Consider the following 18,811-nt stretch of genomic DNA (forward strand, 5'->3'; position numbering starts at 1 on the left):
GAGTACCGATCAATTAGGAGGGGAAGACGAGAAGGGATGTCAAAAGGGTGGTTAGTCACCGCGGAAGATAATCATGGGGTGATTTTTGACGGGTTGACTGACCCGGCAAACTTCGACTTCGGCCTGAGGACGGGAAGGCGGTGAGAAATCGGGCTTAGTCACTTCCCCAGACTTGGTTAACTACGTAACTAGTTATCTACACGGAGGAGTAGTTAATGCGAATAGTCAACGACGATGACTATTTGTAGGTGGTTAATTAACTGCTCATTGACAAACTACGGCGTAAATATTTCTCTGTTCGAGGTGAAAATGGTCTGAGGTATGAAAGGAGCTGAGAAGGAAGGGGGAGTATATCAAGGGATATACTATTGTCTACTCCGTAAGTATTGAATCCATGATCATCGTCAATGGATGACGAATGGGCCAACTCTCTCGGACTTTAGCGTTACTCGCTAAAAGACCTGCCTGAATATTCAGGGTGCCCTTTAGCTACGGGTACTCCGCCTCCAGCGTGAGGCAACGCTGAACGGGTTCGTTACGGACGGGGGTGTGGGTATTTTTGCATACACAGTACCTAATAGGTGGCGGGTGAACACGACGATGATCGGTGGATGGGGAGGAATTCATAATTATTGGGTTGATTGAGAGTTGATATCTCACATGAGGAATTGATGACAGTCATAGAATCAATCTCACCTCACCTCGACCTAGTGTATGTACTCCTACGAAGTGGCAGGTACATACATACATCCAACATACATACTCCGTAAGTGACGGTACCGCCCCGAAGCAGCCTGCAGCCTCAGGCGCCAAAAAGCTGACCTAAACCTAAACCAAACCAACCAAACCTTTCCACCTCTCCCTTCCCTTCTTCTTGAAATTCACACCAAATCTTTCTACCTCTTGAACCAACTAAACCTCGTTTTACCCGCTTTTTCTTTTCCACTAGCCACACCTTGTTTTCTCCCGTCGTCCTCTTTCCTCCTTTCCTTTCCCTTTTTCCCTTCCTCCCCTCTTTCTCTCCTCTGCTGTCCTGGGAGAATCCACACAAATTCCCATTAGAACGATATGTCTGACGTTCAATCACGACCCGCTGCTTCTCGTGGCAGGGTGTCTACTCGCGGTGGTCGAGGCGGCTATAGCTCCAGAGGTGGTCGAGGTGGCAGCAGCAGATCTGCAAAGGCAGACAGCTCAGAGGATACGCTGTCCGCATTCGAAGATGAGGGCGAAATCGGTCAGATGAAGAAGAAATATTCCGACACTCTGCCTATGCTGAATGAGCTGTTCCCCGACTGGACGAACGAGGACCTAGTCTTCGCCTTGGAGGATGCTGATGGTGACCTCGAGGCTGCAATTGATCGCATAACCGAAGGTGCGACCCTTACCACATCCTCCTCACTAGCTTATTCACTTCCGTCATTATTACGGCCTGGCTAACATTGTGTCTTCCGGTCTCATCAGGCAACGTCTCCCAGTGGGGTGAGGTAAAGAAGAAGACCACAGATCGGAGTCGACCCAAGCCAAAGGAGGTACAGAGCACCCCGACCGAGACAACTCCTGTTTCTGTCCGAGCAGCCCGTGGACGTGGTGGATTCGAAGGCCGTGGTCGCGCTCGCGGAGATCGCGGTCGGGGCGGTCGGGGTGGCCGTGCAGGTGCTCATACCAATGGAAGCCGATTGGAGAAGCCAGCTATTGCCGCTCCTATTGCATCCACTGCTGAGTCGGCCGCGACAACTATTCCCGAGGCGCAGAAAACCGACAAGGTGGCGGACGCTGAATTTACAACTGTTGAATCGACCGACACTTCGAAGGAGGATGTCAAGGACACGCCCAAGAGCAGCGTCATCCCCGAAGGCACCAAGAAAGGCTGGGCCAGTTTATTTGCCAAACCCGCTCCTCCTACCGCTACCACTGCTGCTACTCCTCCCACCCAGAAGAAACCTGCTGCTCCAGCTCCCGCCCCCGCTTCCGCTCCTGCTCCTGCTGCTCCGGCCGCTCCTGCTCCCGAACCTGCCCCTACATCCGCTCCCGAAAAACCTGCCGCTGCTGAACCAGTAGCAGAGCAAAAAGCTCCCGAACCTGCACCTATTCCTGCCCCGGTCCCTGCACCAGTTCCCGTCCCCGTCGAAAAGGCACCCGAACCGGTCATTCCCAAACAGCCTGAGGCGCCAGCTGCAGCCCCTCCTTCGACCGAGGTCACTCCTCCCAAGGATGATTTGACCAGGACGAACCTCGCGCAGATTCCCGATGTTTCTCTCCCTGCTCCTACCGCCACTGCAGCCAGCACTGTTGGTAGCGCCTTTGATGTCCACAATGTCGGCTCTACCGGAACTCCTGGCCGTGGCGCCCCTGGTGCCTACCCTGGCAGCTCATTGAGACACAGCGTTCGGGGCCCGGGCGCCCAGCGTCGCGTTATGGAACAGCAGGAAGCAGTGGTTATGCCTGGAAACCACGCTGTTGACCGGGCCGCCGTGCAGTTCGGCAGCATGGGTCTGAACGGCGACTCTGCCGACGTCGACATCGACGAGAACCGCGAGGACGCTGAGACCCGGGCTCAGCCCCCTCAACACTCCCCGGTAGCCCCCCGTGCCTCCTTGCCTCCTTCTACCCAGCCGCATGCTTCGACCGGCAGCCCCGCTGTCTCGCGCCCAGCCCCTGGACTTCCTCCTGTTCCTCAGGTCTCCGCCGGCGAATCTTCCTTCACCGACTTCTCTCGCTACACTGACGCCCAGAAGCCCTACGACCCATTCAGCCAGCAGGTTTCGCAGCCTCAGCCTCAAATCCAGGAGCCATTCGCTAACCAGGCTCCCGTTCAACCCGCCGTCACCAGCAGCAGCGAGTACTCGCCTTTCTACGCTGTCGACCAGCGGCTCCCCTACAACTATTACGGCACCTACGGCCAGTCTCAGGATGCCACCGCTGCCCAGAGAGCGGGTGCTGGATTCGGTGTTTCCGGTGCCGAAGTACAGCCGCACATTCCCACCACCCAGCCCCCCAGCCGTTACGGTCACGTCGATGCCCCCAACAGTGGTCACAACACGCCTAATCCCACTCTTCCCGCGACTGCTCAAACCCCGACTGCGGCGCACATGCCTGGTCATGCCGCCTACCAATACCAGTACCCCTACTTCTCCAACCCCCACTATGCGACGTACATGAGCCAGATGAACCAATACAGCCGAAACCGTCCGATGTATGATGACGCTCGCCGCTATGATGATCACTACATGCCCCACAGCGCCGCCCAATATGCCTACGGCAATCAGTACGGACCGTACGGCAAGACTGGAATGTACGGACAGCCCCACGGCTTTTCCTATGACCACTCTTCGTCGCCTGCGGCGGCCGGCACCTTCAACCAAGCTATGCCAGGCCGGGAATCCGTTTACGGACGTACCGGCTCCGCCCAGCCCTCGGAGAGCCAGCAGACTGCGGCCGGGGCCAATGCGTTCGGCACGGGCATGTCTGATGTTTTTGGACGTTCCCAGGCGGGCTTTGGCCAGAGCCAGCCCATCTCCCAGCAACCCCCGGTGACCTCGGAGGAAACGAAGGCTTTCGACACACCCAAGGCCGGCGGTCCCAGCCCTTCGTTGGCACAGGCCAACCGTCCCGGATCTGCGACCAACAGCGTTCCCGGCCAGTCTCAAGCTCAAACCGGACTTCCTCCTTTGCAGGGCCAGCAGGGCCAGCAGGGATTTGGTGCTTATCCCCACCTGAACCCCCAGTATGGAGGCTTGGGTGGACTTGGTGGCCACCAAGCAGCCGCTACCCAGAGCCACCATCAGGCGACCGGCTACGGTAACTACGGCGGTGCAGGATTCACCAACTACTACGGCAACACTGGTCGTGGAGGCTGGGGCGGCAACTACGGTCACTAAATGATCATGACACATCATCTCTCCATCTCAAGCTGCTCTAATTACCTTTTCTTTCCTCTTTTTTTTTTTTTTTTTTTTTTTTTTTTGTGTGTGTGTTTTATGGGCGATGGATTGCGGACTTCTCTTGCTCAGGGCCGGTGAGCCTGGATCAAAAACCGTTCTATATTTGCTCTTTTCCTTTCTGTTTTCTATTTCTACCTTGACGCTTTGAAATGTGTAATCTCTACTCTCAAGGGGAGCTTGGCTGGGTTTCCGTTGGGCATTTTCTTTTCTCCGCCGGTTTGCGTTTCCCTTGTTGTATGGAACTGAAAAAAATGTTACTCCTTTTTCTTTTCTGTTGTTGCTTTATTACTTTATACGGGTTTATGACATCGACCAACGAGTCTTGTTTTCCACTCATGATTTCCTTGATTAATGTTCTACAAAAACCATCTCCTTGCTCTTTACGTCGCATATTTTCCGCTGCCTGTACTACATATCTGGGGTCAATTGGGATTTCATCTATGCAATTTGACTGGATTAGGATCGGAGGAAGAAGGGCATAAAGAATGCAACGACCCTACTTGGGTGGCGTTTTTGTTCATCGACCCGTCTCGCTTGTAGTCCCGAGTACAATACATTAGAAGTAAGTACCTACCTTACCTGGGTCAATCCGTACAGTACGTTTCGCAACCCTGCCAGTTGTTATCTGATCGGATCTCATTTGATCGGATCGGATCTGGTCCAGTGGAGGTGGAGCACGAGACCAATGAGCCTCGCTAGATCTGATCCGGTTAGCGTCATCAGTGGTCTTTTCGATCCGACCTGTTCCTGTGTCGACTCCTGTTTAATCCTCTTGTCTTATAGAGAGGGCTGGGTGTGCTCTTGGACCGATCGTTGTTGTTGCGTCTTGAATCTCTGCATTTGCGCGGGGAGTGGAGTTGGCGTTAGGGTTGTTCGGGTGCCTTGATTGGGTATGCAAAATGCAGTAACAGGGTTGCTTTCTGTAGATAGGGCTGACGGGTGATGTTTTTAGGTTATTATAAGGGGATCCTCTTCAAATTGATTGTTTCGACGGTGAGATGCTCCAAGTCTCTTGTTCCTTCCGTCCCCCTTCTTCCGGATAGGGTAATTAAGGTAACAGGAGATCACGGCGTCTACGGCTAGTAACTATTAGCCGTACCATTATCGGGAAGGAGCATTAAGGTAGGCAAGCTTTAAAAAGCAGTGAGGCGACCCAGCTGTTTAGCTGATGAGCCAACAAAAGCTTCGCTTCATTGTCTATACCTTGGAGAAACAAAGAGTAAATGATAGACAGAGAGCGAAGAACACAACGCCAGGGAAACAAAGGGAAGAAGTTAGGTCACGTCAAGATCGGGAGGCCTCCCAATGAGACGGAAGTTCCTTTAGTCATCTTAGGTACCTGAGTGCAATGCATCCATGGGTGACTTTATCGTATAGCTGGACTGTGTCGTATTTCAATTCGTAGGGTAATGAGAGCTAGAGAAGTTTTACTAGGTACTGGACAAGGCGACCGCGCGGGGAGGAAAAGGATGATGGCTAGCTCCACAATGTGGATAGGTACTCAACTTGATAGTATATTCTGTGTAGATGAGATCCTAAATAAAGTATAGACAGAGCCATGATGAATGAATAGTGTGTCGTTTGGATGGGACATTAAATCTTCAGGTGCTCCTTGTGAGACAAAAGGAGCGTGTGGGAAGGAAGACCAAGAGAATAATGAGAAGTGCAAAAAAAAGGCCCTCCTGCGATTCCCGGTCTCAGGGGACCAGATCCATCAGGGTGCGACGTCGTTCATCTCATCTCCCCGGGGGTAGGTTTTCAGAGAAATCGGGTCAGCGAGGTGGTCCGGTCTCGAACCCGGTATTTTGAAGGACCTCGCTGCAGCGGTGCGATTAACCGTTGCGCCAAAGTCACCTCGGGATCGGTACTGGTCTTTCCTAACGACGGCCTAAATGTTACGAGTGTCGTCCCAATTAGGAAGGTGGTTGGGGTTCTGCTGAGACAGAAGTTAATTTAGGTATATTAAGTCTTAGTGCAATGCATGATTTTCTCATATGGCTGGACTGTCTCGTAACTGTTTCAGCTTGTAGGGTAATAAGGGCTGGAGAGGTTCTACTAGGTAGGTACCGATAGAAGGTGACTGCGAGAAGAGGACGCGGATAGCTGGACTATGCAGAAAGTGGATCAAGTGGATAGATCCTCAATTCGACTGTGTAGATACAAAAAAAAGCTCACCTACGGACTGATCCTTGATGGGTCTGGACCAATCCACCAGGCTACGAAACCGCCACTTCATCCCATCCCCATGGGAAGCAGGCATGTTTTCAGACATCCCGGACAGCGAGGTGGTCCAGGCTCGAACCCGGGTTCTCTCTGTCCTCGCTACAGTGGTAACCTCTGCAGCGGTTAACCACTGCGCCAAAGTCGCCCCGGGTTCGTTGTTGGACCTTCCTAACGATGGCCCATATGGCTACCAGTGCGTTCCCAATTAGGAAGGTGGCTGGGGCTCTGCCACGAGTTGCCGCCCGCAGAGCGCAGAGGATGCCTGAGGCGCTTCAAGGCATGACTTTAAGTTCTTTCTGTTCGAATCGACGCGTTGGGGGGAGGGGGGCTAGCAAGCCGACATGGATCTCGGGGACATCGTGTTGTTCCCGAGAAGTATAGCTTTATATATTTATACCGGGTGGGTCCACCCGAACCGGACCTTCTCCACATACTCCGGATTCGACCCAGTGCCAGCAGAGTACTCTGTCTCCTCCTTCCGAGCATGTTTTTCATCCGAGTAAATCATCGTTCTATTTACCACCTATGACCCCCAAAGTCTTCTCGTGAATCTAGAGCATTTTCTAAATGCTGATCATCTAGGTTTCCATACTCTCTACGAAGCGACCAACTGGGATTACAGCCTGACCACGCGCTATCGTTCGTTGGACTACCAGTAAGTAATCTTTCTTGCAACCGACTCGCCCGTCTCCTCTGCCAGTGAACCACCTAGAAACATGTCAATGTCAACTGGACTTGGCTTTTTTATCTATTCTCGATAATAAATTCCCTCGGCCGGTCTCTCTTCCCCAAAGTTGTATTGATCTTCGCCCCTTCGCTCAAAGACCACTCGCTGACCAGTCTCGTTTCCTTAGTATTAGCTGCTACAGGCTACTTGGACCTAGAAATAAGCGAGCTCACTTGTTAAAGAGTGCTAATAGCGTCGCCAAGATCCTTAGTTAGCTCGGTTAGCAGCCGTGAAGCGGAGCAAATCTCGGCATTATGCCGCGGGAAACTTGCGGTTCAATCACGATCGAGCGCGGTCATTGGCACGATATGGTACAACATTCTGGCCTATTTGACTCATAACGGGACTTGAATCGTGCATAGAAGCTAATGTTGTTCCCCTCAAATCACTCCCTTGGAAACCCTGAGCGAAAAGCTCGGAAGCATGCCAATGGTGCCATCTTCTAAGATGAATATCTTTTCATACGGAGTAAGAAAATCCACCTATTGTTCTTGTCTGACGTCGTGCTACACATGGCGTGCAAGACCCTGGAAATTTTTCTGGAAAGACCATCTCTTCGTGAATCAACAAGGCGACGACGCTTTACCTTCTCCGCTTGTGCTTTCTAGAGGCACGGTCTTATTATAGCCCATGGCAGCATAGCCCTTCTGCCTCGACAAAGACTTTGGTATAAGGATTATTGCAATGACAAAAGCACCAACAGCACGACTAAACTTCTTGGCTTGTCACGGTGAAGACGCACACAGTGGAAGCTGTGTTGTTGATTCTGGGCTTTCCCCAGTTTTCCCTCCCTCGCTCCGCGGAGATATGCAGAACATCCATATGGCACAATTTTAGCCCAACGCGCGCCACTGAGTATCATCAAGTTTTCACTCAAGAGACATACTTCAGAGTCCAAGATTGATATTGCACCATACTCGACCCTGTGCACGTATTGCACGTTAGGAAGTACATAAGATGGCGAAATGGTTTCGATCATCGCTGTCAGAATGTCCTATCACCGGGCTTAGCGTCTATCGAAGATGTCGGGCAACTCAGAACCTAAGAAATGGGAAGATACGAAATTTGCGCCCCAGGAGTTGATTGTGGAAGAAGGAGCAACTAAAAGGTACCAAGGAAATGGCAACGCGTTCGCTGATGGCGGGGCCACCGAGCTGTACGAACCAATTCCAGAGTACGAGGGCAGACATCGATATGATCCGACGGCTGATTGGTCGGAGAAAGAGGAGAAAAAGCTGGTGCGAAAGGTATGTCAACAACCGTCTATCAAATGTGTTATGATGTCGCTGACGTCTACTCTACTGTATTCAGCTCGATTATCGGATCTGTTCCTGGGTTTGTCTAATGTTTTTCGCCCTACAACTCGATCGCGGAAATATATCCCAGGCCCTTAGTGACGGGTTGTTGAACGATCTTGGGCTATCAACAAACCAATACAATTATGGCATGATGATCTTCTATCTCTGCTTCTTATGCGCCGAAGTGCCGTCGCAGATGATCTCAAAGAAGCTAGGCCCCGATGTTTGGATCCCGATTCAAATGGTCACTTGGAGCGTTATTGGCATCTGTCAAGCTTTGATAGTTGGCGAGAAAAGCTTCTATGCCACCCGTGCTCTTCTTGGCCTAGTAGAGGGTGGGTTCATTCCAGATGCTCTTTTATACCTCTCATACTTCTACACTAATAAAGAGCTCCCGATCCGGGTGGGCTATTTTTACTGCGCTTCGCACTTTACCTTTATCATTGCCGCTTTCCTGGCCTATGGAATTCTGCACATGAGAGTTATTGGAGGCTGGGAAGGCTGGCGGTGGTTGTTTGCCCTGGAGGGCGCTTTGACGGCCATCATTGGCATACTTTCCTGGTTCTACTTGCCTCCAAGTCCGACGCAAACCGCAAGCTGGTTTCGTGGGCGGGATGGTTGGTTCTCGGAGAGGGAGGAGGTTATCATGGTCAACCGAGTGTTACGAGACGACCCAGGCAAGGTGAATGCGCGGTTATCTGAACAAAAGCTAACGGACAATGCTGACGTGGACACTCAGGGTGGTATGCACAACCGTCAAGGTCTGACTCTGAAGCTGCTCTGGGCTTCACTCATGGACTATGACCTGTGGCCGTTATACGCAATCAGCTTTACGATGCTTATTCCCACCAACCCTGTCTCGGCATATCTCACACTAAATTTGAAGGCGCTTGGGTTCGACACATTCGAGACGAACCTTCTGACTATCCCTGCATATGTCTTGTTTCTGATCCAGTTGGTTTTCTGGTCCTGGCTCTCGGAGAAGATCAACAACCGAATGGCGATTGTCATGTTCTACTCAGTCTGGTGTCTTCCACTCCTGCTTGCCTTGGAGCTGTTGCCGTCAACCGCTAGTCCGTGGAGCTGGTACACTGTGACAATCATGCTGATTGGATTCCCATACATCCATTCCATTAATGGTACGACGATCCTTATATCTCCACCCTAAGTCTAGACCTACGTATACACACAGAACCGTCTAACCACACTACCCTACAATAGTTAGCCTTACTTCTCGAAACGCCGGCACCGTGCGAACGAGGACAGTGGGTAGCGCACTATACAATATGATCTGCCAAGCAAGCTCGATTATTTCCTCTAATGTAAGCTATCCGCACCCCCATTTCTCACATAATCTGCTCCTATGCAAGCGGTTTCACTTTCACATGTTTCTCTTTTCTAATCAACCCTCGATCGACACCTAGATCTACCGTGCCGACGACTCCCCCTACTATCGACGAGGTAACAAGGTCCTCCTGGCCATCGTGGCCTGGAACGTGGTCATGACCGTCTTCATCAAAGTCTACTACATCCGGCGCAACCAGGCCCGTGAACGTACCTGGAACGCCATGAGCCTGGAGCAGAAAGACACCTACCTCCGAACGACGAAGGATCAGGGGAACAAGCGCTTGGACTTCCGGTTCGCTCATTAGATAGACAGGGCTGGATGGATGTGGATATTGGGCACCCTGTTTGAGCACCGTTCTCTCAAAAAGAAGTAGCGATGGTTATTATGGCCCTTGATGATCCTTATCTCCTGGGATGAATGTTTCAATAACTGGAGCTAGCTGGCTGTTTGATTATAGATGATTTATATGCAGTGATGCAAATCAAAAGCGAGCTGAAGGAATGTACACTTGTACAATGATTTGAAAACAAATAGAGAAAGTGAAATGCTGTTCCTTGTAGAATGAGGACAGAAGAAAAGAGATTATGGAGTGCCTCTTAAATAATTAATACGAACAAAAGTACTAGCAAAGAAGAAGGGCAACAGAAGATCAAAGCACCTCATAGCTACAAGTTATTGAACTAGGATGCAATAGTCCAGACGACAATGTCACATGCCTGTCTGAACTCACGAGTCTCGACTCAAGCTTTTCAAGATCGAAGGACACCCAAGAACTATAAAATAGAAAACAACTAGAACAAAGGTGGACCCGAACTACTGACGCGTTCGTAATCACCATTTTCACATCCCCTGACCATCGAGGGTGCGACATGCTGGATGGTTCAGAAAAGTCGTCCGGAAGTCGATCATGGTCCCGCTCTACGAACTAGTCAAAGACGGCAGGAGATGATCGGCTGGTGGACACTGGAACACTAGAAATATCCAATTCGGAGACACTATTTTGAAAGATTCTATATACAGGAAGCAAGATTTGCGACGAGAAAAAAACAAGATCCTAAATCACCCATCCCGTCCCATTCCTGATCACGAGACTTTCCCTCTATAGCCGCAGCTAGTTGGACTGCGGACGCTCTACCCAATGACAAGTCACCCTGTGGATTAATGAAACCTATATAAAACCTCCCTTTCTCCACTGTGTATTAGGGAGATACCCATATGTATTCTATTTAGTTGCTGCTAAGGCCGAGACCTTCGGGGCCGACGGGGTGGTAAGGCGGCTGGGCACCGGTGGCGCGCTCGCGGTCGAAGCGCCAGACTCCACCGGTCTTGTCGGCTTCCAGGGTTGTCAGGCCGATAGTCTGGGCGAGGCTCTTGAACCGGTCATCATCCTCACCCTCTTCGAGGCGCTTGAAGAATCGTCGAGGCCATTCCCGACCCTCAGACTTCTCAATCTTGCGCAGCTCTCGCTGAGCATTTTCGATGCGGCCCTTGTGTGCGGACACGGAGTCCATGTCACCGCGCTCAATCGACGAGGCCACATCGCTCCAGGCGCGTCGACTTTCGAAGAGGTCCTGTTGCTCAAGAGGGGCCAGCTGTAGGGGAGTGGTCTGGGCTTCCTTCACCACATGCTTGTCGACCTCCTCCTTGGTGCGGGCATTGCGAATGGTGAATTTCTCCGACCATTGGCCTTCGGCAGTGTAAAGGGGCTTCTTCTCGCCCTCACTTTCCTTGAACAAGCTCGCGGTGAACGTGTTCTTCTTCCCGCTCAGCCAGCCCTTGCCGGAATAGTCGATCTTGGCCACGTAGCCTGTGCTGCTGACAATCTTCGTCGTCTTCTCCAGTTCGACAAAGGGCGTGCCGTAGATCAGGGATTCAATGTGCAGATGCGGGAGGGTGATGAGATACTGTTCTTGCTGGGCAGGGTCGTTCTTGTCCGCGCCGGGCGGAGTGATAGTCAGGAGTGCGTGGCCGATCTGCTTGATTTGGATGGTGCTAGAGAACGACGCCTTCTGGGCGTTGTATCCTTGCAGCTACAATAGAGTTAGAATTCGACGTACGATTGCCTGATCATTGGATGGTAATTCGGCACTCACCTCGACACCATGCTTATCGTTCGTAATCGCATAGGCGGTGGCGGGAGGGTGGTGGCTGGCATTCCGGTCAGCTTGTCATGATCTCCCCCGGCGAGCACGTGAATCAACAACCTACCTGACTTGCTCACTAATCAACGAGGTATCGCCGACGTTCTCGTCGCCGTTCCACTTTCCGATGAAGAGCTCACCCAGGAAAGGGTTCAGGGGCTTCTTCTCGCTGCCGAGCTTTTCACTGCGGCTGCAGTACTGTTGGTGCAGGGTGCTGAGGAACCATTTCAAAACAGCCAGAGCTCTCTTCTCCGGGTCCGTTTCCTGGGCCGGGGCCACGAACAGACTCGGATGTTCAGCCCAGTAGGCGGAATATTCGACCAGGGAGGTAGAGGAGAGGATGAAGGGTGGAGCGGTCAAGGAGGACAGGTCGCCGTTGAAAGATGCAATAGACTAAGGAAGAACCATTTGATGTCAGACCAGATTTCTGACTAAACTAACGGACGCCAATTGAGTAGTGCGGGCTTACCTTGAGGAAACTCGACCAAGAGCCTTTGCTGTTGGCGGGGATTTGAGATTGTGGATCCTTGCTGGAACTCATTTTCCCCGGGGATAAGATTACAGGTGTACTTTTAGAAAATTCTCGATTAAAGATGGAATGTTATAAGGGTGGGTATGAACAGAGGAAGACCCAATAATGGGAAACCGAGGAAAGGGGTGGTTGTCAGAGAAGAAAGGGTGAGGAGTGAAGGAGAAGCGAGGGGAGGGGGGAAGATGTCATGGAGAGGGAGAGAAGGAAGAAAGGGAGAGAGAGACGAGAACGGCGGGACCTCAGGCAGAAAGTGCGTAAGTGCCAGGCGGCTCTCGTCACCGCCGACGTCATGGTCCCCGCCTCTTGGCACTTGTACCCTTGACTTAGGCCATCTGCCCAGGAAATGCCGTGAGCGAAGTTACTGGTACAAGGGTACCTCGACGCCAGCTTAATTGCAAGTACCTTATCAGATGACTCGGTCCTCGGATTATCTTCGCTTCCTTTCTGTCTGCCCTCTGCCCTTCACCTTCACCTTCGGAACTCTCTCGGCTCCCAAATTTTGGTCCTTCATCGTTCCCAACAACATTCCACCCCTTTCCAGGCTTGTTCTCCGGTCGGATCTCTCAACTTTGTCGCACGCCCTCCGCCAGTCAATTTCATCGCCGGCTCCATCATTGCATAACTTCTTCATCATCGACGGCAAGATGATGACGCCAAGAATGATCAAAAATAGAACGCCAGGGAGGAATTTTGGCTGAACATTCGATGAGTGACGGAAGGAAATGTGTCTCTGCAGCCAGAACGTGGAATAACGGACTGAACCACTTTTCCTCGCGAAATTACACGGGGCTGCTGCTCAGGAGATCATTTCAGAATGACCGATCACTGTCAGGCATAACACTACAAGGCACCGGCTCGAAGAAAAGGGTCCTTCGCTCATGGCCTTTACATAAGGGGAATGCACTTCCAACAGTGCTTTGGCGCGAACACATGGGATCGATCAGGGCAACGATGATCAATGGGTCCTCTAGGCGTACAAATATTTCCTCTCAAAGAAAAGGCTAGGATCGATGATTCTCACAGAATGTGAAACCAGACCCAGTCTGGGCATCATGTGCAGGTCTCCGTGAAGATCCTCCTGGCCTGGAGCTTGCACCTGGCTGCGGGTCGTCCCTGAGCCAAGAGCTGGTTGGGCAACGGGAGCTACCGGATGGAAAAGGAGCTTGTCACCGCGCGCCACGCCTCGGAATGTGAGGAAAAGACAGCCATTACACCATCGGATGATGCGTTCTCTCAAGGTTTAGTAGAACCCGCCGTTAGTCGTCAGGGGCCCATATGCTCGGCCTTGTCGATCATGTTCCCACACCTCAACCAAGCTATAGGACCCGGTTCCTCCCCCGAGCTTATAGTTGCCAAGGGTGTGTCCACCGTTCGAGAATCTCATTGGCTCTACACCCCTCTAACTTCTGCTTACGAAGATCTAGACCATGTGCGCGCAAAAAATGCTCTTACGATGTTTCCAATTTAAGCCTTGAGAGCTTTGGGCGGCACCAACCACGGCAACCTACTGGTCTCCGCGGACAGATGATGTGATGATAGGCGTGGAAAAACTGGGGGGGCTATTCTGCGCAACGCGCAATGCTGGCCACCAGGGTCAGCTCTCCTTTCTTGGGGCCCTGCTCATTTAAGATGGATGTGCGTGCAAAGTATCTTTATAATATTGCGTCGTCTTACCCAAACCGGATTTCTTTGCGTCCTCTTCGTCACTCTCTTTTCCCGCATGTGCTCTTGTTAGCTTTCACTTCTATCCGTTCTTTTCTTCCGAACTTGACCCATTGCGCAAGCTTTTCTTTCGGGTCTTTTTTTTTTTCGTCCATTCATTTTCTTAAAAAACTGTTGGCCCTGTCGCATGAGCATCGGTCGAAATAGTTCCTTTCTCTTAGAGCCCGAAAGCAGACCATTCTTTTTCAATCTAGAACTTTATGACACCGTCCTCTCAATTGACGTGAACCATGTTGTTGAAGGCTCCTTCTAAGGTGTACCCCATGTCAGGCGGGTCATCTGTCAATTCCTCAGCAACACATGTTGCTTCAGAGTATGGTCAGGAGTCAAAATCAGACTTTGGCTCACCCCCTGGTACACCAAACACACTGGTTCCAGTCCAAAGTCATTCCTCGCGTCGTGGATTCGACGTAGCAGACGACCACTACGAGGAGTCCGAGGCCAAGCAGTATGAACAGTTCTCACCCGCGCGCAAAGTCCTCATTCTTTGTATCCTGTCGTATTGTGCTTTCCTCGCTCCCATCTCCTCCACGGCCATGCTGTCTGCCGTGCCGGAGATAGCCAAGACATACCAGACCACCGAAGAGATCATAAATGCCAGTACGGCTCTTTATTTAGCTTTCATGGGCCTCTCGGCTTTGTTCTGGGGACCCTTAAGTCAGGTCTGCGGTCGTCGTCCAGTAAGTTCCTGAAGAACATTCCGCATACTCGATCCTTCTCTAATGACGTGCCTTAGATTCTTATTGCCAGCAGCGTTCTTTTTTTCCTTTTCACTATTGGCACCACGCTCTCTCCCAACCTAACCTCTTATTTCATCCTTCGTGTCCTTACTGCCTTCCAAGGAACATCATTTCTGGTCGTCGGCAGCTCTGCAGTGGGCGATATCTACGAGCCTAAATCCCGAGCAACGGCTCTAGGATGGGTCACGTCTGGCAGTTTGGTAGGCCCTGCCGTAGGCCCCTTCCTCGGCGTAAGTTAAACATCCCATCTTCTAGCTCTCCAGCATCATCACCACTAACACATATGTCAACTTCAGGGTGCTGTGATTACCTTTCGACCCTGGACCGCCATCTTCTGGCTTCTCACGGCAATGAACGGCCTCGCCGCCGCCGTCATCATCCTCTTCTTCCCCGAGACCATTCCCTCCAAGTCCAACACTGACTTCGCCGGCCAATCCGTCCCTCGACAAGCCAAACTCCTCTGGCACCGAATCAACCCTATCCGCGTCTTCTCCCTCTACGCCTCCTACCCCAACCTCTTCTGGACCGGACTTGCCGCCGGCGCCCTAGTCTGGAACCAATACGCCCTGCTCACACCCATCCGACCTGTCCTCAACCCTCGATTCAACCTCACCAGCCCCGTGCAAGCGGGTCTATTCTACCTCGCTCCCGGCGCGGGTTTCTTAGCAGGAACCTTCGTCGGCGGTCGCTGGGCCGACTACGTCGTGCAGAAATACATCGCGCGACGTAACGGCCTGCGTATCCCCGAAGACCGCCTCCGCTCGTGTCTCATCTTCATCTGTGTCCTGACTCCCGGCTCTATCCTCATCTACGGATGGAGTCTGGATCAGGATGTCGGCGGCATCCCGGTCCCTGTCGCCTTCATGTTCCTGCAGGGCGTCTTTCAACTCTTCTGTCAACCTAGTCTGAACACCTACTGTCTCGAAGTCTTGAAGGGACGTGGTGCTGAGGTCGTTGCGGGGAGCTACCTCTTCCGATACGTGTTCGCGGCGTTGGGCACGGGTGTAGCCCTCCCTGCTATCCAGGAGATGGGCGTCGGTTGGTTCAATACCCTCTCCGGGTTGTTTTTGGTGCTGGCCGGTGCGATGGTCTGGTTGACGGCGGAGTTTGGACCGCGCTGGCGAGAAAATGTCGATTTGAAATGTGAGGAGAAGGTGGCCAGACGGAAGGGTCTGGCTTGAGTCTTCTCTCTCTCTCTCTCTCTACCTTACACACTCTGTGTTTCTATTCCTTTTGCTCCGTTTTTGTTTCCTGTCTTTCTTCATACGTTCGGTTTCCATTTCGTTGTTTTATTGCTCTGTCACATCATTCGTTATGTCTACTGTATATATGTACATCTCATATTGTAATTAGCTAGATAGATACCACTGGGAGGAACACGAGGATCCACAAAAAGAAAAAGGGTGGCTTAAAAGTGGCTAGAAAAAAATCCTAAAAGTACTTTTGGAACCTATTGGTGTTGCACATTGTGGATATGCTTCCGGACTTAATTCGGACTCGTAGCGTCTACTGAGTAAAAGAAATTTAGTTACTCAAGCGCACTATAGGGACACATGACATTAATCTCGGATCTTATTGGGCCTGATGACCAGCCCCTGAGAATGAAGATGCTCCACTGTCTTTGGGTCTTTGCCCTTTGGGCATGAACACGCAGCTAAACCGCCCTCCCACCCCCTTCTTTTAGTGTTGGTGAGATCTTCCACTACTTTCTCCACCTACGCCAGACAAGTTTCCTTCTCCGACTGTCGTCCGCACGCCATCTTTCCCAAGATCTACACGAGGCTCGTCCGCAGGTTGAACGATGGTGCGCGCTAGGACGAATTTTCGACTGTCCTCGCGGCCCTTTTCCACATCCACAAACCCAATCGCTATCATGGCGGCAGCGCAGATAGCGAAAAGGAAAGGGAACCCCATCCAGTTGTTTTGTGTATTGTTGATAATCGCTTGGATAACGTTGGGACCGATGATCGACGACTGTAGAGGAGTTGTCAGATGTAGGGAACATGGACGTTTCCTAACAAGGTTGAACTCACAGCACGATTAGTGATTCCGAAAAGGGCGAAGAACATGTTATCATAGCCCTGTGGCATGAGTTCACTGATCATTGTTTGCGCATACTAATTTAGAAATAATTAGTAAAAATGTCAGGTGGATTGGTTTTGGACTCTGACGCACGGCATAGTAAGGAGCCTGGAACAGTCCGAAGATGGCGTTATAGAAGTAAAACTCCCACTATCTTCAAGTCAGCAAAGCTCCTAGGGCTGTATACCTATTTGAGAACTCGCCCGATGATGATAGCCAATGCGATTTGTCCACAAGCCTAGCATGCCCCATAATGGGATCAGTACACTGAAGAAATTCGTGACAAGGAACATTCGCTTGGTGCGGATTTTGAAGTAATTCTGGATATACCAGAACCCAAAGGTCGAGGCTATCGAACACAGAGCCTGTGTGATTCCTAGGTATGTTATTTGTAAAAATGAAAAAGACACATAGTCATTCTGGATGATAGACACCAGCGTTCCTAGGGGAAAAGAGGAAAAACTTCTGTTAGCTCTTCTTACCCCTTTGCAGATGGATGAAGTTTATTCACTGCTTACCTGTGGTGTTCAGCCCATCCGCTAGCAAGAAGTAGGCTACAAAGTATAAGAAGGTTTGTGGTAGAGACCGGACTTCTTTCAGTGCGAGCCAGAGTTGCTTGAGCCCAATCGTAGCGTAGTTTGACCCTTTGGGAACCTTGGGCCCCGGTCGTTTCTGCTGGAACATGAACCACCATACTCCTAGGACAACCCAGTCTGCGAATCCAGCATTAGAGAATCGTGTCAATTAGAATATTGGGGGATACATACATGAGTTTGTCAAACAAAGCGCGAGATTGTTGGAGTAATTGTTGTTCTGAAGTGGTATCAACACACTCAGATTGATGAGTAGCGTCAGAAAGTAGCCTATGTTACTGTGTGCGGTGGAGATGTTGCTGACAGCGTGAGATCCCTTCATTAGTTGAAAGCCATATGTAAGATGAGATAGAACGTATACCTGATGTGGTTTCTCTCCAATGACTCGATGGCGTCGTACTCTTCCTGGCTTATTTTGCCCTCTCTCAGATCCTCCTCGCGAGCCTTACGGACGTGCGGCATATAGCGAGCCAGTCGAGGGAAAACGGCCGCATAAAACACCAACGTCGCACCGTAGGCCACATATGCGACTATGTACATGCCCATCGCAGCCGGCCATTGACTAGGATGTCTAATGGCCATCATACCGTACTGCAAACACCAGCAGACCACTGTCAGGACAAGGAGTAACCAGCTTCCGAAAGAGCCATAGTCTGCGGCACTTCCCAGCCAGACAAATATTACAGTCATGAAAGCGAAGCATAGACCATTGGCTATCAGAACAACAGAAGAGACCGATCGTGTCCCGCCGGCCCAGGGGACGACGCATGGAGACGAATCGCTGCACGGTTTGGGAGGATTGGTTCCGGGTTGCCATCCTGCTCCATTCAGGGCCCACTGAAAACTGGAGGAATGGACAAAGTCAACCCAACGCTCTAGAAAGTCTGCAAGTCCTAGGTAGACCTACAGTGCCTGTGTGTAGGAACCCGGACCAACCCCGTTGTCGCCTAGATGTGACCGACATTCAAGTCAGCCTGACCTCTGGAGCAAAGAGCCGACGCGAGATAATACCGTTGTAATAGAGGTAGTAGGACCAGAGCTCTCTCCGAGAGGTTGTCGGCTGCTCGTACGCCTCCTCTGCCCGGAACAAACGCTCAAAGTCTGTATAGGCCAATTGACTGGGAGCTGTCTGATGCGATTTTCTTTGATTCATAGCGGTTGTAGCTGCTGGATTAGAATCAACTTTTTCATTGGGGTTGTCGATCGGCTTGCTCGTGTCCGCCAATGTGGTCTCCTGGACTTGTTTAAAATGATCGTCCGACATGGCGAGGGTCTATCAGAAAGGAGTGTAGTACGGGACACCCCTTGTTAGAAGTAGGAATGTCGCTCACTCATGCGATGTTTCTCTAGAACTGTTTTTAATCAGACACTAAAACAAAGAAACGTGCGAAAATCAACAACAATGGTGCCAAAAGAGATGGAGAGAGAAGGCGTGGAAGAGCAAAGAGGAAGGCACTACTGATA

At 51.2% G+C, this 18,811-nt stretch overlaps 5 protein-coding genes across 5 annotated transcripts; 3 read left to right on the forward strand and 2 right to left on the reverse strand.

The window, feature by feature from the left end:
- Positions 1-1,068: 1,068 nt before the first annotated feature.
- Positions 1,069-3,878, forward strand: KD926_007239 (putative RNAPII degradation factor Def1; the record flags this gene model as incomplete). Its single annotated transcript, XM_053100074.1, has 2 exons — positions 1,069-1,372; positions 1,462-3,878. 2 exons carry the CDS (start codon positions 1,069-1,071, stop codon positions 3,876-3,878), a joined length of 2,721 nt encoding a protein of 906 aa, XP_052956266.1.
- Positions 3,879-7,913: 4,035 nt separating this feature from the next.
- Positions 7,914-9,841, forward strand: KD926_007240 (MFS general substrate transporter; the record flags this gene model as incomplete). Its single annotated transcript, XM_053100076.1, has 4 exons — positions 7,914-8,138; positions 8,203-9,328; positions 9,411-9,511; positions 9,614-9,841. 4 exons carry the CDS (start codon positions 7,914-7,916, stop codon positions 9,839-9,841), a joined length of 1,680 nt encoding a protein of 559 aa, XP_052956267.1.
- A 922-nt stretch (positions 9,842-10,763) lies between these two features.
- Positions 10,764-12,219, reverse strand: KD926_007241 (OSBP family protein; the record flags this gene model as incomplete). Its single annotated transcript, XM_053100077.1, has 4 exons — positions 10,764-11,567; positions 11,631-11,685; positions 11,746-12,071; positions 12,148-12,219. The coding sequence occupies 4 exons, from the start codon at positions 12,217-12,219 to the stop codon at positions 10,764-10,766; spliced, it is 1,257 nt and encodes a 418-aa protein (XP_052956268.1).
- A 1,943-nt stretch (positions 12,220-14,162) lies between these two features.
- KD926_007242 (putative MFS transporter) lies at positions 14,163-15,853 on the forward strand (the record flags this gene model as incomplete). The annotated part of the gene is made up of 3 exons (XM_053100078.1): positions 14,163-14,612; positions 14,669-14,902; positions 14,969-15,853. 3 exons carry the CDS (start codon positions 14,163-14,165, stop codon positions 15,851-15,853), a joined length of 1,569 nt encoding a protein of 522 aa, XP_052956269.1.
- A 499-nt stretch (positions 15,854-16,352) lies between these two features.
- KD926_007243 (uncharacterized protein) lies at positions 16,353-18,611 on the reverse strand (the record flags this gene model as incomplete). Its single annotated transcript, XM_053100079.1, has 9 exons — positions 16,353-16,646; positions 16,706-16,789; positions 16,848-16,904; positions 17,085-17,119; positions 17,273-17,467; positions 17,522-17,646; positions 17,709-18,191; positions 18,255-18,294; positions 18,359-18,611. The coding sequence occupies 9 exons, from the start codon at positions 18,609-18,611 to the stop codon at positions 16,353-16,355; spliced, it is 1,566 nt and encodes a 521-aa protein (XP_052956270.1).
- Between the last annotated feature and the right edge of the window lie 200 nt (positions 18,612-18,811).

Source organism: Aspergillus affinis (assembly GCF_023601865.1).
Source record: "Aspergillus affinis strain CMG 70 chromosome Unknown NODE_40_length_256409_cov_85_802654, whole genome shotgun sequence".
NCBI lineage: Eukaryota > Fungi > Ascomycota > Eurotiomycetes > Eurotiales > Aspergillaceae > Aspergillus > Aspergillus affinis.